At 59.7% G+C, this 27,938-nt stretch overlaps 2 protein-coding genes across 2 annotated transcripts in view; one reads left to right on the top strand and one right to left on the bottom strand.

Annotated features, from left to right (window-relative positions):
• The window catches only part of TRABD (TraB domain containing), a 255,195-nt gene that overhangs the window by 150,499 nt on the left and 76,758 nt on the right, over positions 1-27,938 (top strand). The gene's annotated exons all lie outside the window — the stretch shown is intronic.
• TTLL8 (tubulin tyrosine ligase like 8) lies at positions 39-27,938 on the bottom strand. The gene is made up of 13 exons (XM_059681336.1): positions 27,872-27,938; positions 22,737-22,819; positions 20,768-20,906; positions 20,286-20,359; positions 19,412-19,540; positions 17,183-17,297; positions 15,927-16,052; positions 10,914-11,097; positions 8,820-8,968; positions 5,255-5,495; positions 3,753-4,188; positions 3,089-3,307; positions 39-123 (listed from the first exon to the last, which is right to left on the bottom strand). Exons 1-13 carry the CDS (start codon positions 27,936-27,938, stop codon positions 118-120), a joined length of 1,968 nt encoding a protein of 655 aa, XP_059537319.1. The 3' UTR covers positions 39-117.

The raw sequence follows: 27,938 nt of genomic DNA, 5'->3' as shown, positions 1-27,938 counted from the left end.
GCGCCCTCCACGCGTCAACTGTTGCCCGTTTTGTATCATAAACTTTATCTGTTATGTGTCCCCATAAAAAAGATAGTGGGTAAATTTTCTTTGGCTTCACCCATTATTTCAAATCAGTTAAACCTGAAAAGGAGTGAAAATTAAGTGAGTTACCAGCTGTTAAAAGTGTGCGTACTACCCTGGCCAGTTGCTCAGTGGTTAGAGCGTCGGCCCGCGGACTGAAGGGTTCGGGTTTGATTCCTGGTCAAGGGCATGTACCTGAGTTCAGGCCTGATTCCAGCCCAGGTTGGGGCACGTGCAGGAGGCAGCCGATCGATGTGTCCCTCTCACATCGATGTTTCTCTCTCTCCTCCCTCCCTTCCACTCTCTCTAAGAATCAAAGGAAAAAATATCCTTGGGTGAGGATTAACAACAACAACAAGTGTGTATACATCTTTTCCCCCCCAAAATACACACTTTGAATAATTATAAAGGCAGTGTTTGTACTTCAACTGTGTTTTCAAATCCCCAGAAGTATTTTAGGATGAATTTCCTTTGTTCAAAGCTTAGCTGGGCTAGAAAGAAAGAAACATCAGTTGAGCTGTTATAGGGTATGTACATCAAGCGTGTCAAACTCACGGCCCTTGGGCCACATGTGGCCCACAACGGATATTTTTGAGGCCCAGACAGTATAATGGCACGTAAGAAACATCTTAATAAAAATTTCGTAACTTAATTTCTACAACATCCTGTTAGACATAATTATTAATAACAAAGTACAACGTTCGCTAATGACTGATGACTATAATCGTGTTGCATTCATTTCCCTTACGCACCTTACACGCAGGCGCACCATTTCTCTCCACTAACACTAGCAGCGAATATTTTAGCAGCCGATGGCCACGTCATTAGTCTTGTACTGACTTGTTTGGTGTGGCAACAGGAAATATTTCGCTTTCGGAGAACAAGAAAAAAAGGTCAGTGTGTGGCAAGTTAATGCTCAAGAAAAAATATTAATGTTTATTAAAATGTCCTAGCCCTAACTGCTTTGGCTCAGAGGATAGAGCATCGGCCTGCGGACTCAAGGGTCCCAGGTTCGATTCCAGTCAAGGGCATGTACCTTGGTTGCAGGCACATCCCCAGTTGGGGGTGTGCAGGAGGCAGCTGATCGATGTTTCTCTCTCATCGATGTTTCTAACTCTCTATCCCTCTCCCTTCCTCTCTGTAAAAATCAATAAAATATCTTTAAAAAATAAATAAAATAAAATAAAACATCCTATTATTTTATGTTAATGATGACTCATTTATTTCAGTCCTTTGCATTCAGCACATCTCTATCAAAATAAACCTCTATTTCTATGAAAATTGAAGCTTTTGTTTTTTTGCAGCCCACATAAACTTAAACCTTGTTTATTTGGCCCGTGTTAGCCTTTGAGTTTGACACGCTTGGTGTACATGTTTTGGGACATGCTGCGTAAGAGTCAGTTGCATCTTATCTACCAGCAGCAGCAGCGAGGGAATTTAGAGAAGTGACAACACGTGCAATAGTTCAGCGCATCAAGTAACCAAGAAGAGATCTAACAAGAGACGTCTGCTCCGTTGGGAAAGTGATACAATTCGAAGGCCTAAGTAAATGGAGACACATATCATGTCCTGGGAAGGGAAACACAGTTCCATTAGTTCATGTCCCCGTGGCGAATCGATGGATTCAGTTCGAATCCAAACAAAGTCTCAGTAGGGTTTTTGTGAAACACGTTTAAAACCGATTGTGACATTTACACAGAGGGAAGGAGGCCAAGAAGGACAGGGTCCTTACACGGATGAACAGGGGGGCAGCTCTGGCACTGAGGTGCCTAACAGACAGGAGACAAAAGTTCACCAGTGGAGTGGGAGGGACCCTCCAGAACAGACCTGCATGTGGACAAAAGTGGAGTGGGTGGGGGTGGGTTTTAATAAATAACTGGGAAAAAATCTTGTCGTTCTGGACGAAGGTAAAATGGGATCCCTGCCTCACACCATACAGGGCTGGGCAGAAGTAGGTTTACAGTGTGAGTACGTGAAACAGAGCTAATACAGCTGCTGTAAGGATCACGACGAACCCGCCTTGCTCCACACGAACAACTGTCCACCTCCTCTTGCCCACCCCTGTATACAAAAATCGACTCCAGACCCATGAGGACTCATGTCAAGAGCAGAATTTGAAAGTATTAGTAAAATGTAGACCTTTGGGTCACACACACTCTCTGGGCCGCTGCTGTGTGCTGGGCACCATGGGGAGCAGTGGGGTACCCACATGGCCTGGCCACGCCGAGTGCCAGCTGCCTTGGGCTCTGAGCCCAGCTCCAACACGGGCCCCAGGCCTCATGGGGTTGGATCCTTCAGAAAACTGAACCCAAGCCCTGGCCAGTGTGGCTCAGTGGACAGAGTGTCAGCCTGTGGACCAAAGGGTCCCGGGCTTGATTCCTGTCGAGGGCATGTGCCTCGGTTGGGGCACGTGCACGAGGCGACCAATTGATGTGTTTCTCTCACATGGATGTTCCTGTCTCTCCCCCTCCCTTCCACTCTCTCTAAAAATCAATGGAAAAATGTCCTTTTTTTGGGTGAAGATTCACCAAAAAGAAAAAGAAAGAAAAAGAAAACGGAGCCCGAGAGCCCAGTGATGGTTCAGATCTTGACCCCAGTGCCCCGAGACCGTGCGTCCCCCCGCATCCTGTGGAGGAGACCCCACACTCGGCCGGCCCCTGAAACTGATGTGACAGAACCCCCACTTTTCTGACAACCCGGCCAGGCCCGGGACGGGGCCAGGATACCCCAACCCCGGCTGGGAGCTCAGGCCAGCGGCAGCATCACGCCGGCTCCCTGCTCCAACCACGGCCGCTGCCAGGCCCGAGCCGCTGAGCGCAGACACCAGTGTGGGTGCCAATGGCCGGCAGCTCCCAGAGAGCATCCCCCGCCGCCTTCCCTGTGCCAGGCACACCGGTGGGAGGGGGTGCACTTTGCCTACGATTGCATCCCCGCGACTGCCGACTGGACGGGTGTTCGGGCCTCATTGTCTCCGAGTTGAGCCTCAGAGCAGAAGACGCGCCTGGGGAGGGGCTCCGGCACCCACCTTTCCGTATTTCAGCTTCAGGTGCTGCGGGATGGCCCGGGGTCCGGGCGCCAGGTCGGGCATGGCCGTGGGGCCCCGCGCCTTCAGTGGCTGCGCGTCCCGGAAGGAGGGGGAGAATCTGAAGTGGGGGATGGGCGGCATTTGCTTCTTGCCTTTCCGCACGCTGACGCCCTCCACGCAGAGGTCAGACCCGTAGACCGGCGGCAGGTCCACAGCAGACTGAGGGGGGCGAGGGGGCGAGGTTAGGAGCGCTGGCTGCCCTCCCCAGGGACCAGCACCCCTTTTCCCGGGCAGCCAGTCAGGCGTAAGGCCACAAGGGGAAGCACTGGCTACACTGCCGGATGCTGGGCCGCCCGCCCTCCAGGGAGGCCTCGGTGCAGGGTCCACCCACAGAGCCAGCAGCTGGCACAGAGCCCCCCGCCCCCACGGCCTGCGGAGGCCCCTGAGGGTGCGATTTCCCCGAAGAGAAGAGGGGGGCCCGGCAAGAATCGGCAGGGAAGGACCCAGCGGCCATGGGCGCCCCACAAGCCCAGTGACCCCATTGCTCGGTTGGCATGAGGGGCCAGCCAGCGGGGGCAGGGCCAGGCCCTGGGAGCACCCCGAGTTCGGAGCCTGGGCCCCCCCGCCCCCGCCTGGGCTGGGCAGCCGTGCCCGGCGCCCGCACCTGCTTCCACAGCAGCTCGAAGTTGCCGACGTCGCAGTTGCGGTCGCCCTTGCGGTCCAGCACCACCTTGATGGTGTCCTCCTGCACCCGTGCGCACAGCTGGGCCGTGACGGGCGTGGAGGCGTGCATGGTGGGGCTGGAGTTGATCTCGATCAGCCAGGGCTTGAAGTCGTGCCCCAGGATGAAGTCGGCGCCGTAGAGCTCGAAGCTGCTCTTGCGCGGCTCCACGTGGTCCTGGGCCACCTTCATGGTGTTGGCGATGGCCTGCTTCATGGCGGGGTAGATGACGCTGCCCCACGCCGAGCCGCGGCCGCGCTTCTGCAGGTGCTCCTGGAAGCGCGCGCTGGTCCACATGTTGTGGGAGGGCAGCAGCGGGCTGCGGCCCTTGTCGATCTTCAGGTGCTTCTGGATGGAGTTGTTGCAGAGGTGGATGGCCCTGCAAGGCCAAGCCATGGTCAGGGCCGCCCCCCGAGTCCCTACCCAGCCCCAGCCCCCAAACCCACACCCCAGCTCCACCCGGGGCCCCGCCCCCTGGCACCAGGTTCCTGCAGGAGGGACGCCAACAGCTCCCCGTCCTGCCTGGGGGACCCACAGACTGCACCAGGGCCAGGTCAGAGGCCCATGCCCAGCCGGCGTGGCTCAGGGGTCGACCCAGGAACCAGGAGGCCACGGTTTGATTCCCGGTCAGGGCACAGGCCCGGGGTGCAGGCTCAATCCCCAGTGTGGGGCCCGCAGGAGGCAGCCGATCTGTGATTCTCTCTCATCCTTGATGTTTCTCTCTCTCTCTCCCACTCCCTTCCTCTCTGAAATCAATAAAAATATATGTATATTTTAAAAATCCCACCAGCCCAGGCCACCAACTAGGAACCTCCCCGAGCCTCAGTTTCCCCAATGTCCACGGCAATAAGATGGGCCTTTGAGGAGCTGGTCTGGGGAGAAGGATTCACCAACTAACCTTTCCAGTTCATTCACTTAGACTCGGGCCTTGTTCTAAACAGAATAACGTCTCTGGGAACCCTGAACCCCAGGGGTGCTCTCGAGGTCATGTCCATGCACATGTGTCCAAGATTCCCACCTGGTCCAGGCCCCGCCCCCGCCCCCGCCCCCGCCCCCATGGCCGTGGGTAAGTTTTACTCTGTGAGACACAAGAGGGAGAAGAAAGAGACGCAGGCACACGGAAGAGTCTGGGAGCTGCCCTACCGCAGGTGTTAGGGTGACGGACCCTCGGGGCTCACCCCGTCTGGCGGGGCCACGCCTGCGCAGAATCGATTTTAGGGGCCCCCTCGCAGCCTGGGGTCCCAGATGGAGAAGCGGGGCGCAGGGACGGGGGGTGCTTCCGGGATTTTCTGAAGATTCACACTTCGTGGGCGTGCGGAGCGCTGGCTTTGGGGGACAGGGGCCTGGGCCTCCCCTCTGTGCCTGATGTGGTGGGTGGTGGGCAACAGCGGACACAGCCCGGGCGCCCTGCCCAGGCCCACCCCATGGAGCCGACGCCCACTGACCCGTCCAGGTCGTCCAGGGTGAAGCGCCGTGTGGAGAAGCGCAGGTAGCTCTCCTTGTAGAACCAGATGGTCAGGGGGTTCCAGTCGGTGACCAGGAACCACTGCCGGATGTCGAACTTGGTGTCGTAGATGAGCAGCGGCGTCTCGATGTACTTCTGCACCACCCACTTGTCCTTGGCCAAGAGGTTGTCCGAGGCCACCAGCTCCAGGATCTCCTCCACGCGGTCCATGCACACGATGTCTGCAAGAGGCAGCGTGGCAGGGGTTGGGGGAGGGGAGGGAGCGCGAGGGCGAGGGGAAGGGGGTGGGGCGGGCTCTGACCTCTGGTCCAGCCTGCAGGGAGGACGTGAGGATGGGACAGAGGCCCTCTGGGAAGGCGGCCAGGGAGTGGCGGGTATGGCTGGACAGGGGAGCAGGGCCGGCTCTGGGAAGCCAGCAGGCAGGGGCGTGGGCTGCTCCGCCCACCGGGAGGGTCCAGGGAGGCCTCACGCCCACGGGTGACTGGACAAGCGGGGGTGGGCTGGGTGCCCTAGTGCTCACCCCCACCTGGCCCTCCTCCACTCTGCAGGGGGCTACGGTTTCTCACGCTCACCCCCCAAAGTCAGGCCACGTGACTAGTCGTGAGCAGTGATGTCTGAGCAGAAGTGACGTCACTGCTCCGGCTGCAGCATTTGCTGTCACCCACAGACCTGCGCCCGCTTTCCCTGGCAACCCTGAGGCCTGCAGCGAGTGGTGTCACACCGTAGAGGGCGGGGGACTTTGGTGGGCAGAGCCCCCCACACCACCCTCCCATGCCAAGCTGCATGGGCAACGGGCATGAGGAGGGATGAACTTGGTGAGGCTCATTCATGGCCTCGTTGAGAGCCACTGAGGTTTGGGGCGCGGCACAACCTGGCCCATCCTGACTGATATGAGGGTGGAGGGGAGCTTTCCTCACAAGAACACGAGGCTGGTCTCCAGCTGCAGTAAGATGAGACCTTGCCGTCCTGAAGGAAAGGCTGGGACAAAGCAACCAGCAATGGCGTGGTGCTGAGCTGAGGGCAGGGAGGACTCAGAGGTGGGGACACAGCCAGTGACCAGGAGGAGAGTGGTGCTCTGGGGTCCTGACCAGGTGAGTCTGGGGTGTCCTGGGGGTGCAGCGGGAGAAGGTCTGGCCTGAGGGACGGGAGCAGGGAGCCACCAGCAGACAGCGCTGCCATCCAGAGCCGTGGGCTCAGGACAGAGCCCAGGCCTAGCACTGCTCCGTCCGGGAGAGAGAATGTTCCGGGACAGATGATGTTTAGGACAGAGTGCAGTAACATCAAATTAACAGATCTTTAAAAGTCACATAAAAATTAACCACTTGTGAATTTAAAACAATGACAACAAAAAAATAATTCAAGGGGCCAACAGAATCTCCAAATGAAAAGAAAAATATATTTAGAGGCTCAGGAAAATGAGAACATTATATAACAAACTAGAGGCCCGGTGCACAAAAATTTGTGCACTTGGGGGATGGGGGGGATCCCTCAGCCCGGCCTGTGCCCTCTCGCAGTCTGGGACCCCTCGGGAGATAACGACCTGCTGGCTTAGGCCTGCTCCCGGGTGGCAGAGGGCAGGCCCAATCCCTAGGTGCAGCCCCTGGTCGGGCTCAGAGCAGGGCTGATTGGGGAGTTGGGGCGCCGCCCCCTGTCATGCACAGAGCAGGGCGGATCGGGAGGTTGTGATGCCACCTTCAGTCACGCTCAGGGTAGGGCCGATTGGGGGGTTGGGGCACCGCCCCCTGTCACATCACACTCAAGGCAGGGTCGATGGGGAGGTTGGGGCACTGCCCCCTGTCATGCACAGAGCAGGGCCAATCACGGGTGTTGGGGCTCCGTACCCTGTCACGCACAGAGCAGGGCCGATCAGGGGGTTGAGGAACTCCCCCCTGTCACTCACACTCAGGGCAGGGCCGATGGGGAGGTTATGGCTCTACCCCATCACAACAGAGCAGGGCCCGTGGTGGGGGGGGGGGGTTGAGGCGCCACACCCTGTCACACACAGAGCCGCAGGGCGATCAGGGGGTTGGGGCGCCTTCCCCTGTCACAAACAGAGCAGGGCGGATAGGGAGGTTGTGGCCCCGCCCCATCACACACAGAGCCACAGGGCGATCAGGGGGTTTCGGCGCTACCCCCTGTCACGCTGATCCCGGTGCTGGGAGGCCTCGCGGCTCCGCTGATCCCGGTGCTGGGAGGCATATTACCCTTTTACTATATAGGATAGAGGCCTGGTGCACGGGTTGGGGGCCGGCTGGTTTGTCCTGAAGGGTGTCCTGGATCAGGGTGGGGTCCCCACTGGGGTGCCTGGCCAGCCTGGATGAGGGGATGATGACTGTTTGCAGCTGGTCACACCCCCTTCAGGGTGGGGGTCCCCACTGGGGTGCCTGGCCAGTCTGGGTGAGGGGCTGAGGGCTGTTTTCAGGCTGGTGGGTGACTGAAGCTCCCAACCGCTCCTTTTTTTTCTTTTTTTTCTTTTTTTTATTCTGGGCCAGCTTTAGCTCTGAGGCTTGGCTCCAGCTCTGAGGCCTCGGCTGCTGAAAGCAGGTATCTGGTTTGTTTGTGTTCTATAATCGAAACACTGTTTCAACTCCAGCTCTGAGATCCAGGCTGGCTGAAAGCAGGTTTCTGGGGTTTTGTTTAGCTTCTATGTTTGTAACAATGTTTCAAACTGCAAGCTCAGAGGCCGGCAGTGGCAGGTGGGGAACGTTGGAGTCCTCTGTCACTGAAGCAAGCAAGCCTCATGTTAGCTTCAAACTGCCTGGCTGCCGGCCGCCATCTTGGCTGTCAGTTAATTTGCATATCGCCCTGATTAGCCAATGGGAAGAGTAGCAGATGTACGGCTAATTACCATGTTTCTCTTTTATTAGATAGGATAAAAGGGTGCCGTTAAGGCCATATCCAGAGGAGATTTCATAGCCTTGCAGTTTCTTGTTGCACAAGAAATATTGAAAATAAATAAGCTTAGCGTTTAAGTCAGAGCCAAGATGGGAAATGTCCCTTAAAGAACATTGAGAAAAAATGTAACCAAAAGTTGTTCTTTGGAAGCACAAATCTACCTTGAAATCTTATTTTTAAAAAAGACAGAAAGAAGCACACAGCGCTGGCCATTGGGAATAAGAACATGGTCATGGCTGCGACGTGAGAAGATGAGGCATAAAACGGACACACAGTCACCACGGACACGGCTGACAAGGTGCGCAGGGCCGCCCCGAGCGCCTGGGCTCGAGGTGGGTTATGAAGAGACCCGAGGAGTGGGCCCTGCTGCCCGAGGAGTGGGCCTTCGTCCACTCAGCAGCGAGCAGGAGCCTGTTGCCAGGATCGTCCCATCAACAAGGAAACGGCAGACCCTGGACTTGGGAAGAGGAAGGAGCCTCCCCATGAACTAGCAGAGCGCAGGGCAGAGGCCGGGAGGACAGGCCTGTTAGATGCCTGTTCCCGGGACCAGGGCTGCCAGGAGCCTGGGAGTCTGAGCCCGTGGACCCTGGTGCCCAGCCCACTCCTCACCCCGCAGGGCTGTCCCCGCAGCCGTCCTCCTCGGCACTCACCCCGGCCCCGGGACTTGGCCGCGGGCTTGACGATCCAGATGTTCCGAAGCCCGTCGATCTCCGTCTGCGGGCTCGCCGAGGAGATCCTGTTCAGCAGAGCCTGGCACTGCGAGAAGTGGCTTCTTGGGTTGGAGATGAAGGCCTTGCCACTGCAAAAGGCAGAGAGCGCAGAAGGCCTCAGGGCGGCGCTGGGGCTCCGCTGGCGGCGAGGCTGCTCCGGGCCGGGGGGCGTGGACACTGGGGCCCCGAATGTCGACCTGGGCCCAGTACAGGCTGCAGGGAGACTAAGGCGGGGCTCCCGTGTGGGGCCCCAAGTCAGTGTGGCCCTTGCAGGCCCGTGTGTCCCGCGGGAGGGGGTGTCTGGGATGGCATTCCCCCCATGGGCACCTCCTGGTGAAACGCCAGCCTGGCCCGGCCAGGCAGCTCAGTGAGTGAGCCTTGACCTAGGAACCAGGAGGTCATGATTCGATTCCGGGTCGGGGCACAGGGCCAGGCTGTGGGCTCGATCCCCAGTAGGGGGCGTGCAGGAGGCAGCCCATCCATGATTCTCTCTCATCATTGATGTTTCTCTCTCTCTCTTCCTCTCCCTTCTTCTCTGAAATAAAGAAATGTTTTTTAAAAATCAATAAAAACATTTTTTTTAAAAAAATCAATGTTTTGTAATTTTGGGGAGGTAAATCCTAAAAGTAAAAAATAAAGACGTGTAACTAAAAACCAAATGTAGGAGATACAATAAAATGACGGAGAATACTTGATTAGGAGACCTCATTTAAGTAGCATGCAGTGAGCGGTGGCCGGCCGTTACGCCCGCTGCAACAAGTAGAAAAAGAAGATTGGCCCCGGCCGGTGGCTCAGTGGTTAGAGCGCTGGCCACCCAGAAGGGTCACAGATTCAATTCCTGGTCAAGGGCACGTACCTGGGGTATAAGTTCAATCCCTGCCCCTGGTCAGGGCACACGTGGGAGGCAACTAATCCAGCTGTTTCTGCCACATCGATGTCTCTCTCTCCCTCCCTACCTGTCTCCCTCCTGCCACTCTCTCTAAAAATCAATGGAAAAAATATCCTCACTCCTCGGTGAGGATTACAATAAATAAATAAATACATAAGTAACCCTCACCTGAGGATACGTCTTTACTGATTTTTAGAGAGCGAGGGAGGGGGAGGGGGAGGGGGGAGGGGGAGGAGGAGAGGGAAACATCAATTGGTTGGACCAGGATGGAACCCCAACCTGGGCATGTGCCCTGACGAGGAATCACACCTGTCACCTTTCTAGGCCCCAGACGACGCGCCAACCAATCAGCCCGCTGGCCGGGCTGCAAAGGTGTTTTGATTTCACTGTGGAGGCATTCGACACCAGAGTGAGCAGATGTCAACCCGCCGCCCGCCCCGTCCCCTTGCTCTCCGGGGAGGGCGTCAGCTCCACATCCACCCACAGCCGAGGGGAGTGCGACCCTCTCTCCGGCGGCACAGACTCCAGGCCGGGACGGCTCACACGCGAGGCCCGGAGCACCATCACCGCGGAGCCGGGAACCCTGACCTCCAGCAAACAGCAGAGACAAGGGGTGATCCAGGTGCGGCCTCGGCACTGGGCGGTTTGAGAACAGGCTGGAGACGACAGGAGACAGAACTGCCCAACCTGAAGGCGGGGCAGGACCAGCGTCCATGCTCAGCTCAGTGAGAGCAAGGGGACACGTGACACACCCTCCGACATGTGACCGGAGGCCAGAGAGGAGCAGGAGCCACATCTGAGAGATAATGGGGAGCACTTTTCACAGGTGACAGGAGTCTCTAACCACGCCCAGACGGTGACCCTGACTCCCGGACGGTGACCCTGACGACCCGGACAGTGACCCTGACGCCCGGACGGTGACCCTCACTCCGGATGGTGACCCTGACGCCCGGATGGTGACCCTGACGCCCGGACGGTGACCCTCACGCCCGGACGGTGATCCTGACGCCCGGACGGTGACCCTCACTCTGGACGGTGACCCTGACGCCTGGACGGTGACCCTCACGCCCGGACGGTGACCCTCACGCCCGGAGGCTGAGGTCCCCAGGCCTCCCCTCGTCCCCGCGCCCCCGCCGCGCTCTTACTGAATGAGGGCGTAGTACTGCTGGGTCAGCTCCTTCCACTGCTCCTCCGTCAGGTCCGTGGCGGCGTCCTGGGCGAGGTCGATGTCCTCGTGCTCCAGCTGCCCCAGGTAGGCCTGGCACGCCTGGCACGCCATGTCCACCAGCTGCCCCGGGAGGCCCAGGAGCTTTGGGTCGTTCTCGGGAGCTGAAACCAAGCGCAGGCACGTGGAGTGGCCCCGCCGCCCCGGTGCCGCCGGCCTCGCGGGGGCCGCTTCTCAGGCGGCCACCTGGGGCCACACGGGTCTGGGCAGGTGCCCGCCCCTCCCTCGGGTCCTCCCACTGCTGGGCGCCCACCAGCGCCCCCACTGCCTCCATCGAGGCTCAGCCCCTCGGGGTGGGACGCGGTGGCACTTCCTACAAGCTCCCGGCAGCGGCCCTCGCCTGGCGTTCAGTGACCACACTGCGCGCCCGCGATGCCCGCAAGCCCGCGGGGCAGCGAGGCGTCCCAGAGGCATCGCGCGGGAGGCAGCCCGGGGTGCAGAGCACGCCCAGCGATTCAGGCCAGCCCAGGCACCGCCCGGGGAGGCTCGCTCATGGGCTGGGCGCAGAGGCTGCAGCCGGCAGCGAAAGCCCGTGCTGAGGTGACAATGACAGCAAATGACTACTTTTTAAAGTGAAAAATGGCGCTTCCGGCTTCGGTCTGACACGAGGGGCTCAGGAGTCCCTGTTCCACATCAACCACGAGCAGAGCCGAGCACACCGGGGGCCCAAGTGGTTAGACCCTCAGAGCAGGGGCCGGGCACAGCCGTCCCTGGAGCTGCAGCGCCCGGTGGGCGGGCACACGCACAGCGGCCGCCCGGGCCCGGAGACCGACGGCAGGGACAGCGGCTGGGGCTGGAGGCTCCGCCTGGGAACCCTCACGTTTCCACTTTTACCTCCAGGAGCTTAAAGAGCAGAGACCGCCCCCCCCCCTGGCCCCCCCAAAGCTGTGGTGAAACAGCCGCAGCTCCTGCCGGATCCCCGAGCCCAGCAGCCTGGGGAGGGGAGGGCGCATTCCACGCCGGCCCTGCGCCGCCTGGGAAGCAAGCGGGTCCTCACCCAGGGCCCAGGGCACCCGCCCCACATCCCGCGCCCTCACTCAGGCCTGTCTGTGCTCCCCCTTCTGCCCAGGACACCGGGTCTGGCTTTTAACAGAAAACAGGGAGAACCAAGATGGCGGCATAGGTTAACGCCGGAGTTTGCTGCTTTGAACAACTACTTCAAAAGTGAAACCAAAAAACGGAAGGGACATCACCCAGAACCACAGGAACGCTGGCTGAGTGGAAGTCCTACAACTAGGAGGAAAGAGAAACGCATACGGACACTCAGAGGAGGCGCAGTGCTGAAGTCAAATTCTGAGGTGCGGAGTGCGCGGAGCGGGCTGGCGGCGGAGGGCGCGGTTGTTGTTTTCAATCGGGAGGGAGTCGCAGACTCTGAGCTCCAGATCCGGGCGAGTCTTTAGGGACCCAGACTCAAACGGGAGAAGCGGGACTGTCTGGCTTCGGTCAGAGCGAGTGCAGCTTTCTCTCCCAGCTTTGCAGCGGGTGCTGGGACTCAGAGAGGCAGAGCCCCTTGGGACAGGACTGAGAGCCGCCATAACTGCTCTCTCCGGCCCACCCTGTTGATCCTGTGCGACCCACCCCGCCCAAGCCCAGCGCAGAACCATTTGCCGGATAGCCTCAGGCAAAGGCTAGATTAGCACCTCCCTAGAGGACAGAAGTTCTCTCACTGCTGACACAGCTGATTCTCATAGCCACTTGGCCTGGAGGTCAAACCCTCCCTGGAATTAGCTACAACAATCAAGATTTATCTATAAGACTGCGAACAAAGACCACTAGGGGGTGCACCAAGGAAGCATAACAAAATGCGGAGACAAAGAAACAGGACAAAATTGTCAATGGAAGAAATAGAGTTCAGAACCACACTTTTAAGGTCTCTCAAGAACTGTTTAGAAGCTGCCGATAAACTTAATGAGATCTACACGAAAACTAATAAGACCCTCGATCTTATATTGGGGAACCAACTAGAAATTAAGCACACACGGACTGAAATAACGAATATTATACAGACGCCTGACAGCAGACCAGAGGAGCGCAAGAATCAAGTCAATGATTTGAAATGCGAGGAAGCAAAAAACATCCAACCGGAAAAGCAAAATGAAAAAAGAATCCAAAAATGCAAGGATAGTGTAAGGAGCCTCTGGGACAGCTTCAAGCGCACCAACATCAGAATTATAGGGGTGCCAGAAGATGAGAGAGAGCAAGATATTGAAAACCTATTTGAAGAAATAATGACAGAAAACTTCCCCCACCTGGTGAAAGAAATGGACTTACAGGTCCAAGAAGCGCGGAGAACCCCAAACAAAAGGAATCCAAAGAGGACCACACCAAGACACATCATCATTAAAATGCCAAGAGCAAAAGATAAAGAGAGAATCTTAAAAACAGCAAGAGAAAGAAACTCAGTTACCTACAAGGGAATACCCATACGATTGTCAGCTGATTTCTCAACAGAAACTTTGCAGGCCAGAAGGGAGTGGCAAGAAATATTCAAAGTGATGAATACCAAGAACCTACAACCAAGATTACTTTATCCAGCAAAGCTATCATTCAGAATTGAAGGTCAGATAAAGAGCTTCACAGATAAGGAAAAGCTAAAGGAGTTCATCACCACCAAACCAGGATTATATGAAATGCTGAAAGGTATCCTTTAAGAAGAGGAAGAGGAAGAAAAAGGTAAAGATACAAATTATGAACAACAAATATGCATCTATCAACAAGTGAATCTAAGAATCAAGTGAATAAATAATCTGATGAACAGAATGAACTGTTGATTATAATAGAATCAGGGACCTAGAAAGGGAATGGACTGACTATTCTTGGGGGGGAAAGGGGTGTGGGAGATGTGGGAAGAGACTGGACAAAAATCGTGCACCTATGGATGAGGACAGTGGGTGGGGAGTGAGGGCGGAGGGTAGGGCGGGAACTGGGAGGAGGGGAGTTATGGGGGGGAAAAAAAAGGAACAAATGTAATAATCTGAACAATAAAGATTTAATTTAAAAAAAAAACAAACAACAACAAAAAAAAAACAGAAAACAACCAGGCAGCCCTGGACAGTGTGGCTCAGTGGATAGAGCATCGCTCTGCGGACTGAAGGGTTGCGGGTTCGATTCTGGTCAAGGGCACAGGCCCGGGTTGTGGGCTCGATCCCCAGTAGGGGGCGTGCAGGAGGCGGCTGATCCATGATTCCCTCTCACGTTTCTCTCTCTCTCTCCCTCTCCCTTCTTCTCTGAAATCAATAAAAATGTATGTTTTAAAAAGAATCTTAAAAGAATAATTTAAAAAGCACACGAAGAAAACGACTGTGCAGGCCAAAGGCGAAGGCAGATTGCGGAGCCGGGAGCCACAGCGGCAGCTGCAGGTGCGGGTGGGGCCTGAGGGCACCCCCTGCTGGCAGGAGCCGCCCCCTGCTGGCGGGAGCCGCCCCCTGCTGGCGGGAGTCCGCCCCCTGCTGGCGGGAGCCGCCCCCTGCTGGCGGGAGCCGCCCCCTGCTGGTGGGAGTCCGCCCCCTGCTGGCGGAGCCCGCCCCCTGCTGGCGGGAGCCCGCCCCCTGCTGGCGGAGCCGCCCCCTGCTGGTGGGAGTCCGCCCCCTGCTGGCGGAGCCCGCCCCCTGCTGGCGGGAGCCCGCCCCCTGCTGGCGGAGCCGCCCCCTGCTGGCGGGAGCCCGCCCCCTGCTGGCGGGAGCCGCCCCCTGCTGGCGGGAGCCCGCCCCCTGCTGGCGGAGCCGCCCCCTGCTGGTAGGAGCCGCCCCCTGCTGGCGGAGCCCGCCCCCTGCTGGCGGGAGCCGCCCCCTGCTGGCGGGAGCCCGCCCCCTGCTGGCGGGAGCCCGCCCCCTGCTGGCGGAGCCGCCCCCTGCTGGCGGGAGCCCGCCCCCTGCTGGCGGAGCCGCCCCCTGCTGGTGGGAGTCCGCCCCCTGCTGGCGGAGCCCGCCCCCTGCTGGCGGGAGCCGCCCCCTGCTGGCGGAGCCGCCCCCTGCTGGTGGGAGCCGCCAGTTCCTCACAGAACCACCCGCCCGCGCCCTGCTCAGCAGCCCCGCGCCTGGGATTTACGTAAAGAGTTAAAACGTGTCTTCTCGAAAGCTGGCACCTTCGGTCATAACTGTCGGAACTCGGAGGCACCGGGACACGGTTCAGAGGTGATGGGAGCACACGCCGCGCTCCAAGCCCGGGGGGGCGGGTATCCAGAGACCAGAGGAGACGAGCCGCGGAGCCACGGAGCCACGGACGGCGCGGACGCGCGGGGGCCTCAGGTGCAGGTCCCAGCGGCAGAAGCCGCCGAGCGTGATTCCGACTCCGCGGGCGTGGAAAGGCGCCGCTTGGGGCCGTGGTTGGCGGGGGGGGGGAGGGGGGGGGCGGGGGGGGCCAGAACCGGAGCAGTTGCGGCCGTGAAACCCCGTGTGCGCCGTGGTGATGGGCACGTGCCTCACACATCTAACAGCCGGGGTGACCCCGATGCAAACTATGGACTTGGGGTGACAGTGACGTGTCCGTACGGGCTCAGCGATCGCACCCGACGCCCCTCACGGATGGTGGGGGGCCCGGCATGGGGGGGAGCATGAGACGCTGCCCTTCCCCTCGGTGTTGCTGGGACCTAAACCGGCCTCACTGCCCGGCCGGCGCGGCTCAGGGTCGAACGCCGACCTAGGAGCCAGGGGGTCCCGGTTCGATTCCCGGTCGGGGCGCAGGCCCGGGTTGCGGCTCGAGCCCAGCGTGGGGCGTGCGGGGGCAGCTGTTGATGACTCTCTCATCGTTGAAGTCTCTCTCTCTCCCCCCTCCCTTCCTCTCTGACATCAATGAAAACGTATTTTTAAAAACGGCTTCGTTCACGTGGACCAGCACCAAAGCCTCACTGGGGTCTTCAGGCCCCGCTGGCACCCGGAGCGCTCGCCTCCGGGAGTGTGGGAACAGAGTGGGGTCAGGGTCAGGGGTCACTCACCTTTCTGGCTGCCGGGGTCCGCGTCCTGGGCCTCCTTGGGCCTGCTCTGGGCGTGGCTCTTGGGGCAGTGCTGGTGGCTGACCACCCACTTGAGGATGCTGGAGGCCGCTGTGCGCCGGAAGTCATCTGCAAAGGCACCGAGGCCTCGCCCCCTCTGCCCACGCTGGGCCCGGGACCTGGGCCCTCGCCAGCGGCCCCAGCCCAGGGGTCCCACAGCCCCCCGCTCTGCAGAGGGGCTCCTAGCACACCGGGTGAGGCCCAGAGGCAGAAGCCACGGCCCCACCTGCCCCCCAGGACCGAGGTCCAGGAGCCCCACCACCTCCCCTGCTCCAGGCTCTCAGCCCACCCCCCGAGGGCTCCTCCCGGACAGCCCTGCCTGCGTGGCCCGTCCAGCACAGCAGGCAGCTCTCGCCCCCCACCCAGGCGCTACCCTGTGACTTTTTGGGGTCCGCATATTCCAGCACCTTCTTGCCCAACCTGCTCCTTTCACCCCTCAGTGGAGGCCGGCCCCTGCCCACCTGCCACCTGTCCACCCAGCAGCTGCTGCCGCCCAGGAGCTTTGAGAACCTGAGCTCCCCTGGCTGCTGCCCCCCACGGCCCAGGGCCGCCAAAGCCCAGGCCTCCTCCTCCTCCAGAACAAATGTCCCTGAGCCCTACACTACCCTGCTCTCTGCCGGCTCCAGCTGGCCGGCTCCCCTTGGCCCCTCTCTCCTGCCCGGCCCTCCAGGGCTCCACCAGGCCCCTCCAGGCCACCCTGCACCCGTCACGCTGCCTGGGCATCTGCTCCCGGTGGGCCCGGGTGGGTGAGGGCACAGGCAGGGTGCCGGGCAGGTGCCACATCTCCATGGCCCCAGGTCGGTGCTCAGGAAACACGGTCGCCCCTCAGACCCGGCCCCACCTGCCCTGACCACCTTCTCTCTCCTGTGGCCTCTCAGCAGGTCGACCAGGAGCCCCCTTCATCCTGGGCCAGAGCCCGTGGGCCCCACGTGGTCCCAGCGCCGCCCCCAGACGAGGCGGCAGCTCCGAGCGCACTCAGCCCCGTGGCCCCCGCCAGCCCCCTGCCCACGCTGCCCGCGAAAGCGCCTGGAGGGCCTCGCCATGCATGGAGCTGAGCCCCGGGTCGGGTGGTGCAGATGCCCGCCAGCTCCGGGCCCAGACCGGCCCTCAGCCACGGCCGCCCACGCCCCCCGAAGGCCCGCAGCCCGAAGCAGGGAGGGCCCGTGGGTCCCGGTCCGGGCCACAGGCCAGCTACCTACCCAGGAACTCCTGCTTCTCGCTGTCGGAGCCCAGGCCATAGCAGCGCGGGAAGAAGGCGTCGGGGTTGGCCTGGGCGTACCAGGGCAGGCTCCTCATGTTCAGGCACAGCCCGATCTCCAGAGAGAGCGAGAGTCAGGCGCCCCCCTCCCCTCCGCCGTCCCCCGCCTGTCCCCTCCCCGCGCCTGCAGAACGCCCCCAACAGCCCCGCCCACCCTGGCCAGCTGGGCTCTGGGCCTCCTCCGGGCAGGGACCACCCGAGGGCACGGGCAGCGGGGCAGTGGGAGGGGCTACCGCAGCCGTCCCCGTGCTCGGCCTGGGGGACACCATCTGCGGTTCCAGGGACCTGGGGGAACTGCTCCCGGGGTCCAGCCGCCGCCCGTGTGGAAGGAAGCTGAGCCCCTCACGGCCACTCGGCGGGGGTCTTTGCAGGGAGCCCAGCCTGGCTGGGGCGCCCACAGTGTCGCCCACACTGCACAGGAGGCCATGCCCTGAGCCTTGGGAGGACGCAGGGGGCTGGACCCCCACACAGAGCCATGGGCAGCGTGGCCTCGTCCCCCCCTCCTGTGTTGTCCTTGCCTGTTGAGGGGCTGGCCCCCCCGTTGTCAGGGAAGCCCTCTACCAACCTCACCCAGGGGGACCTGCGGGCCCCTCCCCTGAGCCGGAGCCCAAGGGCAAGTGGGGGACAGCCCCCCTGTAGGCGGGGCCGTGGGGCTGGAAGGTGAGGGAAGACGTGACGGGTGTGCAGGCTCTATGTGCCCGTCCCTTACAGAGCCCCTGTCACTGTCCCTGTAGCTATAGGTCACCACGCAGGTGAGGGGGGCCACCCCTCCTCAGGCCTGGAGCCCCTCCCGGGACCCAGAGCCCCTCCCGGGACCCAGAGCCCCTCCCGGGACCCAGAGCCAGGGTCCAGCCCGTCTCAGGCTTGGGCTGTGAACCCACAGGAGGCGCTTCTGTGGCCTCAGGGTCACCCAGGGACACGGAGAGGTCACCCAGGGACATGGAGAGGTCACCCAGGGACATGGAGAGGTCACCCAGGGACACGGAGAGGTCACCCAGGGACACGGAGAGGTCACCCAGGGACACGGAGAGGGTCACCCAGGGACACAGAGAGGGGCACCCAGGGACACGGAGATGTCACTCAGGGACACGGAGAGGGTCACCCAGGGACACGGAGAGGTCACCCAGGGACACGGAGATGTCACTCAGGGACACGGAGAGGTCACCCAGGGACACGGAGAGGTCACTCAGGGACACGGAGAGGTCACCCAGGGACACGGAGATGGGCACCCAGGGACACGGAGATGTCACCCAGGGACACGGAGAGGGTCACCCAGGGACACGGAGAGGTCACCCAGGGACACGGAGAGGTCACTCGGACACGGAGAGGGTCACCCAGGGACACGGAGAGGTCACCCAGGGACACGGAGAAGTCACCCAGGGACACGGAGAGGGGCACCCAGGGACACGGAGAGGGTCACCCAGGGACACGGAGAGGGTCACCCAGGGACACGGAGATGTCACCCAGGGACACGGAGAGGGTCACCCAGGGACACAGAGAGGGGCACCCAGGGACACGGAGAGGGGCACCCAGGGACACGGAGATGTCACTCAGGGACACGGAGAGGGGCACCCAGGGACACGGAGAGGTCACCCAGGGACACGGAGATGTCACTCAGGGACACGGAGAGGGTCACCCAGGGACACGGAGAGGTCACCCAGGGACACGGAGAGGTCACTCAGGGACACGGAGAGGTCACCCAGGGACACGGAGATGGGCACCCAGGGACACGGAGATGTCACCCAGGGACACGGAGAGGGTCACCCAGGGACACGGAGAGGTCACCCAGGGACACGGAGAGGTCACTCAGGGACACGGAGAGGGTCACCCAGGGACACGGAGAGGTCACCCAGGGACACGGAGAAGTCACCCAGGGACACGGAGAGGGGCACCCAGGGACACGGAGAGGTCACTCAGGGACACGGAGAGGGGCACCCAGGGACACGGAGAGGTCACCCAGGGACACGGAGAGGGGCACCCCCTGGGGGGGTGCTGGGCGTCAGGTGGTGGGTCCGGAGGTGCTTGCAACTGTGGACATTGGCACAGTGTGGCGTTTGCCGGGGGCGGGGGGGGGTGGGAGGAGCCCGAGGAGGACCCCAAGGCGACTGGTCACGTGTGCTCCCCTCCCCCCAGGCCCGCGATGCCCCGCCCGCCCCGTGCCCGCCCTCACCTTGGTGGTGAAGGACGCTGTCTTGCCGTAGTGGTTCAGCATCTGGTCGCCGCTCAGGCTGTGGTAGTCGATGGAGTCCCTTTTGATCGTCCAGAGGAAGTAGGGGACCTCGTTTCGCACCAACCTGGACTGGCAGGAGGCCTCCATCAGGACCCGCGTCCTGTCCCACCAGTTGGCGGGGCCACGGGGGGAGTCGCCGCCCCCCATCACACCCGCTGCGGGGCCACCATGCGCGGGGAGGGGGGGCGTGGCCCAGGGTCCCGCTCCTCGCAGGCCTAATGCAATCCAGTGTCCGTTCTCCCGGCAAACGCTTGTGGCCTCGTTTTAAGCCTGTCCCTCCCCCGAGTCCCGCATGAGGGCGCCTGGGTCTCCGCACCGGCTCTCAGGACTGGCACTGCGGGCTGAGCTGCCCCCCAACCCCGGCCCAATCGAGGTCACCAGCTGGGCTGTTTGGGGTCCAGCTCTGCTCAGAGGTCACTGTTCAGCCAGCACAGTGAGAGGCACCTTCTCCTGCCGGCTCCTCGCGGCGTTTCCAGTCACAGACACAGCCTGTCGGCTCACACACGGGCACACAGGACACACGTGCTTATGCACACCCGTGCACACACTTACACATGCATGTGCTCACACACGTACACATGCACACGCATATGCTCTCATACGTGCACACATCTGCATGAGCTCACGCACATGGGTATACACACGTGGGTGCACACACATGGGTGTCCTGCAGCGTGTCACCCGGCTGTGGGCTGTCTGACCCCCGCTGGGCTCTGCAGCGGCTGGTGCAGAGGCCTCCGTGACAGGCTGTGTCCCCCGCCCCCCATGCCATGGCTGCGCCTGGGTCCCCCAGGGCCTCGCGCAGGGGACCTACCATCACGTCGTGGATGTCATCCGTTTCCTCGAAGGCCACTTCCTGGCTTTCTTTGCTTTCAGGACGTTTACTTTCTGCAAATACAACATGGGGGCATCCACGCGTCACAGCCGAATGCCTGGCCACCAACACTCGCTTCCGGCGGCCACAGCGGCCAGACAGCCCCTGACCGCCCAGCAGCCTCACCTGCAGGGTCCTGGCTGGAGCAGGGGCAGGGCCCGAGGTGGGGGGGCGGCGGGGAGGGGGCAGGTGGGGGGTGGGTCTCGAGGACCCTGTGTGAGCTGAGGAGGAGGAGAGATGGCCAGGGCGACGGCGCTGAGATGTGGCCAAACCCGGGCTTGGGCGGTGGGTGCCTGTGTGGGAGGCAGCGCGGCTCCCGCGTGGGGAGGCGGGTCCTCTGCCTTCGAGGGAGGCCCAAGTCCCAGGACCCGGGGCCTCGAGACAGACACACGCACATGGAGGGCCAGGGCTTCAATACCTACCAGCGGCCCCTTCGCCTTCGCCGTCGGCACTGACAGAGATCCGGGGCAGGAAGTGCAGCTTCTTCTCCACCCAGCCCTTCCTGCGCAGCAGCGCCCGCACCACCGGGTAGTGGCCGTGGATGGAGAAGATCTTCTTGTCCTCGAATGAGAGAGCACAGAGTCAGCGCACGCTCATCCTGCGGGAGCAGTTTTCTCTTAAAAATATGTTTGTACTGATTTCAGAGAGGAAGGGAGGAGAGAGCGAGACATCAGCGATGAGAACCGCTCATCGGCTGCCTCCTGCACGCTCCCTGCTGGGGACCGAGCCCGCAACCCGGGCCTGTGCCCTTGACTGGAATTGAATCCAGGGCCCTTCACTCCATAAGCTGATGGTCTATCCACTGAGCCACATCAGCTAGGGCAGGAAGTGCAATTTTTAAAAGCAATCAGTCCAGCCCTGGCCGGTGTGGCCCAATGGATAGAGAGAGTGTCGACCTGTGGACCAAAGGGTCCCGGGTTCGATTCGGTCAAGGGCACGTACTTCAGTTGCAGGCTCCTCCCCAGCCCGGGCCCTGGTCGGGGCTCGTGCAGAAGGCAGCCAATCGATGTGTCTCTCCCTCTCTTCCACTCTCCCTAAAAACCAATGGGAAAATGTCCTCAGGTGAGGATTAAAAGAGGTCATATGAACGTCGCTGGAGGAAAGACGATTATTTAATAATTGAGAGAAAAGAGTCGGCCCCGCAGCGATGCGCTCGTGTGCACCTGTTGGCAGGCGGCCCGTTATCTGCAGCGGAAACGGGAAGAACGGAAGAGCAGACACATCCACAGGTAACAGGTGTTAACACGCTGCTCTCCGTGCGGATGGGACACAGACAGAAGCTCAGTGTGGCCACAGGCACCTCCGCCCAGGGTGTGCAGCCAGCGTTCGCACCACCTTCCGCCTACGTTCACCAGACGCAGGCACAGAGCGTCTCAGCAGGGTGGCTCACACAGACACATGCTCAGCCACAACGCACCTGCTGAGGAGTCAGTGACAGACCAACGGGGGAAAGTACAAACATTCGCAACGCGGCTTGTCAGTCGCCCGTGATCAGGGAGGAAGGAATCATCCTAATATGTAAAGAGCCAGGTGCTGTCACGACCTAAACGTCCGGACGGACGACCGAACACCAGGCTAGGGTCCCGGCCGGCGCGGCGGGAGTCAGTCCTGGGTCCCGGCTGCCCGCGGCACAGCGACGGGAGGGAACTGTGGGCACGGAGCCATGCTGCGATCAGACTGGCCTCTGGGCCCTCTCCCCCGGCCCACAGGCTCACATAACCATGTGCCCGGGTCCCTCGGGGCTCCCAGGCTCCCGGCCTTCTGCGCGAGGACAGAAACGGTGGCGTCTGTCCTCACCGCGTCCCCGAGAGGGGCCTGGGAGCAGGGCCGGCACACGGGCTCCGGGTCATCACGAGCCTGTCCCTGGCACAGAACCCTGGCCCGGAAGTGTGCCCAGGGCCTGAGGCCGCGTGGTGGGACCTGGGACAGGCTTCCACACCTCCTGTGTCTGCACGTCCCCAGTCTTGAGAGTATTTCCAGCGTCCGGCTGAAATAAAAGGTACCGCTAGCCCTGGCTGGTGTGGCTCAGTGGATAGAGCGTTGGCCTGCGGACTGAAGGGCCCCAGGTTCCATTCCTGGTCAAGGGCACAGGCCTGGGTTGTGGGCTCGAGTCCCAGTAGGGGCCGTGCAGGAGGCAGCCCATCAATGATTCTCTCTCATCACTGATGTTTCTCTCTCTCTCTCCCTGTCCCTTCCTCTCTGAAATCAATTTAAAAATTTTTTTAAAGTAACTCTAACACAAGCTTCCACGTGGTGACCAGGCCTGGGGGGCCAGGGATCAGGCCGGCCGGGAGTGGGTGTTGGGTGTCAGAGCTCTGGACTCACTCCCCAAATTCCAAAATCAAATTCCATATCTAAACGGCGGCCCCTCCCCACCGAGTCCCCATTTACCTTGATTGCCTTTTCCGTCAGCTGTCTCGCCATTTTGTATCTGTCCAATCTGGGGGAGGCAGATGAGTCTCCTCGTTTCAATTCTGCAAAAGAGAAAGCAGATATGGAGGCAAATGGGTGCTCTCACCACGGAGACACCAGGCGCGTTCACAGAGGCCCAGCTGCCCACAACCCTGCCCCAGTCCGTCCTCCATTCAGGGCGGACCCAGGAGCCCCACAGCCCTGAGCGGCAGGTGCAGCCCCACTTCTGCCCCCAGACCCCCCATGCACCCCTCCCCCCAGCCTCTAGCTCTCACCCCCAAGCCCTTCTCCTGCATCTCCCCAGCCCCCTCTCCAGGCTACAACCCCTCCCCACGCTCCCCCACAGCTCAGCCTCGCACCGTCTTTCCGCACAGGGGCCCCCAGCGCTGCCTGACCTGGGCCAGCCCTGCCTGAGACCAGCCCCGCTCGGCTCCTTCCTGTGACCCCGGCCACGAGCCACCGTGAGTTTCATAGTAAACACCTTCAACATGAAAACGAACACCTCCCCCTGCACCCTCCCCATCCTGCCCCTGCCTCTCTCCACAGCCCCCTCTCCACCCGTCTGCGGGGCTCCACCAGACACGCTCACGCTAAGTCATGCATGGTCCCCGTCACTCCCCGGGGCCTGGCAGCTCCTCCTCATGGCAGCCCCTTACCCTCCCAGACCCCAGACCTCTGTGCTTGGTCCACGCCCTCGGCCACCTCTTCCTGGCGGTGGCTTTAAATCCCCCTGGACAGTGCACAGGATCGTACGAACCCCTGCACCCACCGTTCCTGCTGGCCAAGGCGCATCGCAGGTGGGAGGCCAGCAGACCCCCCACCTGCTCCTCCTGGGGCCCCCTCCACCCTGGGCCCCAGAGGCCCACGTCCACACGGCCGGCTGCCTCAGACCCCAACCCCGAAGCCCTGCCACATGGAGCGAGGGACCCACGGCCCCGCTGGGCACCACACAGAGCTGATCTGCGGCGTCCGGGCCTCCGTGAGGGAGCTGAGCCCGCGGCCCAGGAGAAGGCATGGAGCGGCCTGCAGAGGGCGGCCATCGGAGTGAAAACCGGCGAGCAGGGCCTTGTCAGGGCTGACGTGTTCTGCTCCGTGACGGAAGCCAAGGTCCCAGGCTGGGAAACACACCGGCAAGCTCACATCTGGGCCCACACGAGGGGCTCCCTGATTCCACCTGTTCGACGCCTGCGCTGGGAACACGAGTCCATGCAGACAGAGCCGGGCAGGAGGGGGCGGGAGGGGAGCCGGGCCGGTGCAAACACCCAGCAGCTCAGTCCTCACAGCCACGGACAGACACGCCAGCGAAGGCGGGTGAGGACCGAGATCTGAACGCGACGTCGCTGTCGCCTCTCCAGCTCCGCAGCCCCGGGCACGTGACTCCAGGACACGGGACAGCGACCAACATCGTCCCTAGAGAAGATGACGCCCCCCGGTCCCAGCTCCGTTAGGTCAGGGATCGATAACAGAACCAAGTATCGGGCAGAAAGCCACCCCGTTAGCAAGCACGCTCCCCACAGCCCGCGGCCGAGGAAGCGATCGCGCAGAAAGCGGTGCGTGCTGACGAAATGGGAACCGAACGCCAACACCAGCGCTCGGGCCACGAGGCTGCGTTCAGGAAGGGAGTTTCTGCTGCAGGTGCATCTATGGGAGACAGCACAGGCTGAGACCCAGAGAGAGGTGATGTGAGGAAGAACCAAGTAAACGCACCCCCCCCCGGATAACAGGAAAATGTTTTTTAATTCGATAAAGAGAATCAACCAAGCCCAAGGTTTAAGACTCATAAGATCAATAAACAATGGGAGACGCGAGTCATAAAAAAAAAAAAGGCATCAAAAAGCCATAACGACAGGAAACCCCTTACTCAGATGCTTACAAACTGAGAGGCTATTATGAACTTCAGGGCAATAAACTAGAAATGGAGAAAAAATGGGCTGTTGTTAGAATCAAGGGCAAATGGAGGCCGGCCTTGGAAATGCCCTGAGCAGACAAAACCGGGCTAGTCATCCCAGCAGAACCCAACGCACGACGGGTTCAGGGCAGGCTGCCCCAAATGTGCCGCTGCGATGTGCTGAGTATTATGAGTTAAAGTACTTAGGAATCAGCCGGACTCATCGAGTCCACTCCTGGGAGTAGATCCTAGAGCCCCCAAAATACTAATTCGAAAGGATACATGCACCTCTGTGTGCACAGCAGCTTCACTTACAAAAGCCAAGGTCTGGAAGCAGCCCAAGTCCCACCAGACGAGCGGGGGAAAGGCCGTGGTGCAGCCACACAGTGGAACACTAGGCCGCCGTAAGGAAGAAGGGACTCTTACCTCTGGCGGCAGCACGGACGGACCTGGAGAATGCTGTGCTGAGTGACATAAGCCAGAGAAAAAGGGACACCGTACGATGTCGCTTACATGTGGAATCTAATGAACAAAACAGCAGCAGACTCATGGACACAGAGAACAGACCCACAGCTGCCAGAGGGGAGGTGGGCTTCGGGCTGGGTGAAAGGGGTGAAGGGATTAAGGGGGGAAAATTCACAGACAGACAACAGTGTGGTGGTTACCAGAGGGGAAGGGGGTGGAGGAGGTAGGAGAGGGTGAAGGGGGATCAATGGTGAGGGAAGGAGACTCAGCCTGGGGTAGTGAACACACAATACAATATACAGATGATGAGTCACAGAATTGTGCCCCTGAAACCTGTATAACTTTATTAACCAATGTCACCCCAATTTCAAAAAGCAACAGCCGGTGTCAGAAGGACCCCTGACCCCTTCGATGCCCCCGCCCCAAGCAAGTAATAAATCTCCCGCATGCCAGGTGCCCACCCCAGACACGGGGGTTTCGGGGCTGAGAATCAAACTAGAAATTAATAACAAAAAGGCAACTAGAAATTTTCCTAAACGTTCAAGAAGTAAGCGGCCCACTTTTATTTTATTTAAGAAATGCATATTACATAGATATTTTTTGTTGTGGTGGTTAATCCTCACCCGAGGATGTTTTCCCATTGATTTTTAGGGAGAGAGGGAGAGAGAGGGAAAGAGAGAGAGAAACATCGATGTGAGAGAAACACATTGATTGGTTGACTCCTGCACGAGCCCTGACCAGGGCCAGGGCCGGGGCCCGAGGAGCCTGCAACCCAGACACGTGCCCTTGACCGGAATCGAACCCGGGACCCTTTGGTCTGCAGGTCAACGCTCTATCCACTGAGCCACACCAGCCAGGGCCGCAGCCTTCTTTTAAAATAAAACATGAATCAAAGCCAATTTCAAAATGATCTGAATTAAATGAGAATGAGAATGTGACCCATCAGAGCACGGCAACGCAGCTGCGTGGTGATCAGGGGGAAGGGTGCCGGCTTAAGTGCGTCAGTTAGAAAAGAAAACAAGCTGAACGTTATCTAGCTGCCATCTCAAGAGGCCAGAAAGAGACCAATCAAACGAGAAGGAGGTCGGAGCTCAGCAGCAATAAAAAGAAGGTAAGGCTTCCATGAAATGAGAAGCAGGTGCACTCTAGAGAAACAGGCAAAGCCAAAAGTTGGATCTGGGAAGCATTTTTTAACGGATAAACCTCTCCGAGGCTGGTCAAGAAGAAGGGGAACACGGATTGCCAGCAGCGAGAATGGAAAGGGGCGGCAGGACCGACGCGCGGGACTGAAATGATGACAGGGTCCTACGAGCATCCGCGTGCCAGGAGTTTGGCAGCTCCTGTCAAACGGCCTCAACCGCACTGACATGACAGGAACCGGGACGGGCCTGTTTCTGTTAAAGAAATTCCCAAGTGACACAAGGTCTGGGTGGCAGCACAGGTCAATTTTCCCAAACATTTAAGGGGAAAAATATACATAAAGAAAAAAAAGCGGCCAAAAAAAGAAAAACAATGAAAAATTTTAAGAAATCTTATATAAAGCCTTTCATTGAATGGGAAAACCGGGCTCTTTTCAACTCTTTTCATGAAGCCATAAGTTTAACACCCAAACCTGTCAAGAATGCTACAAGAAAGGAATAGTAAAGGCCGATCTCACTCGTAAAAAGAGACGCGAGTCCTGCCTGAGCGGCTCATTGGTTGAGCATCGTCAGGGGCTTAGGGCTCCATCCTCAGTGGGGGGTGTGCAGGAGGCAGTCGATGTATGTTCCGCACATTAATGTTTCTTTCTCTCTCTCCCTCCCCCTTCCTCTCTCTCAAAAAAATTAATAATCATAAAAAACGTAAACAGAAAAAATTTTAGTCAAATCCAGTGACATATGAAACAAAACAGCAGGACCACGTGGAGTTCAGTCCATGAGTACAAAGTTGATTTAATATTTGACAATCCTTCAACGTAACCCACCACACTCATAGCCGAAAGAACAAATCTATGCATTGCCATCTCAATAGATGCAGAGGACAGTGTGGGGTAAAATGTCACAGCTGTTCATTTGAAAATTCTTAGTAAACCAGGTAAAAAAGGGAACCGTCTTTAACGTGTGCAGCAATATCATCCTTCGTGGTGAAATACTGAGCACCTTCCTTCTGCGTTTGGAAAAAAACAACAAAAAAGATGTCCACTCTCCCACCTGCATTCAACATTCCATGGAAAGAGCTGGCCAAAGCAATAATGCAAGAAAAAGAAATAAAATGATGAAGAGGGGACAGGTTTGCAGATGAGTGTGCACAAGTCTGGAGGAATCTGTTCGCTATTGCAATTCGTGGGTGTGTTCAGGAACCTCACCAAACTCCACGTCAGTAAAACGAAATCAGTTGTTTTTCTAAACACACTAGAACCGCTGAGAAAATGAAACTTGAACATGTCGCCGACAACGGCATTAAAAAGGTCTTGCGTCCCTGCACCTGGCACCACCAGGCTGGACGGTCGCGGCGGGAAGACCCGTTAGATGTGAGTTCTCGCCCAGACGGACCCAGAGTCTGCGCGCGTGCAGACCAACCACTCGACGCCGGCGCCCGCAGGGCAGAGCCACAGCCGCGGAGCCGCACCGGCCTCCAGGAGCAGCCAGGAGACCGGGGTGGGCAGACTGACCACCAAGCCCCGGAGGACCACAGGGCAAGTCCACGGAGCAGACAGAGAAACACCAGCGAGTCTGATTTTCACAGAAACACGGCACCGGGGCGGCGGGCGGGCAATACTGACTGTTTTCCTCTCTCCAGTCTCCTTCCGAGGAGGCGGACAGGAGCCGCTTCCTCTCCCCCGGCTCCAT

This window comes from Myotis daubentonii, chromosome 2, assembly GCF_963259705.1.
Source record: "Myotis daubentonii chromosome 2, mMyoDau2.1, whole genome shotgun sequence".
NCBI lineage: Eukaryota > Metazoa > Chordata > Mammalia > Chiroptera > Vespertilionidae > Myotis > Myotis daubentonii.
The sequence above is the reverse complement of the archived record's forward strand: the minus strand, read 5'-3'. Positions and strand labels throughout refer to the sequence as shown.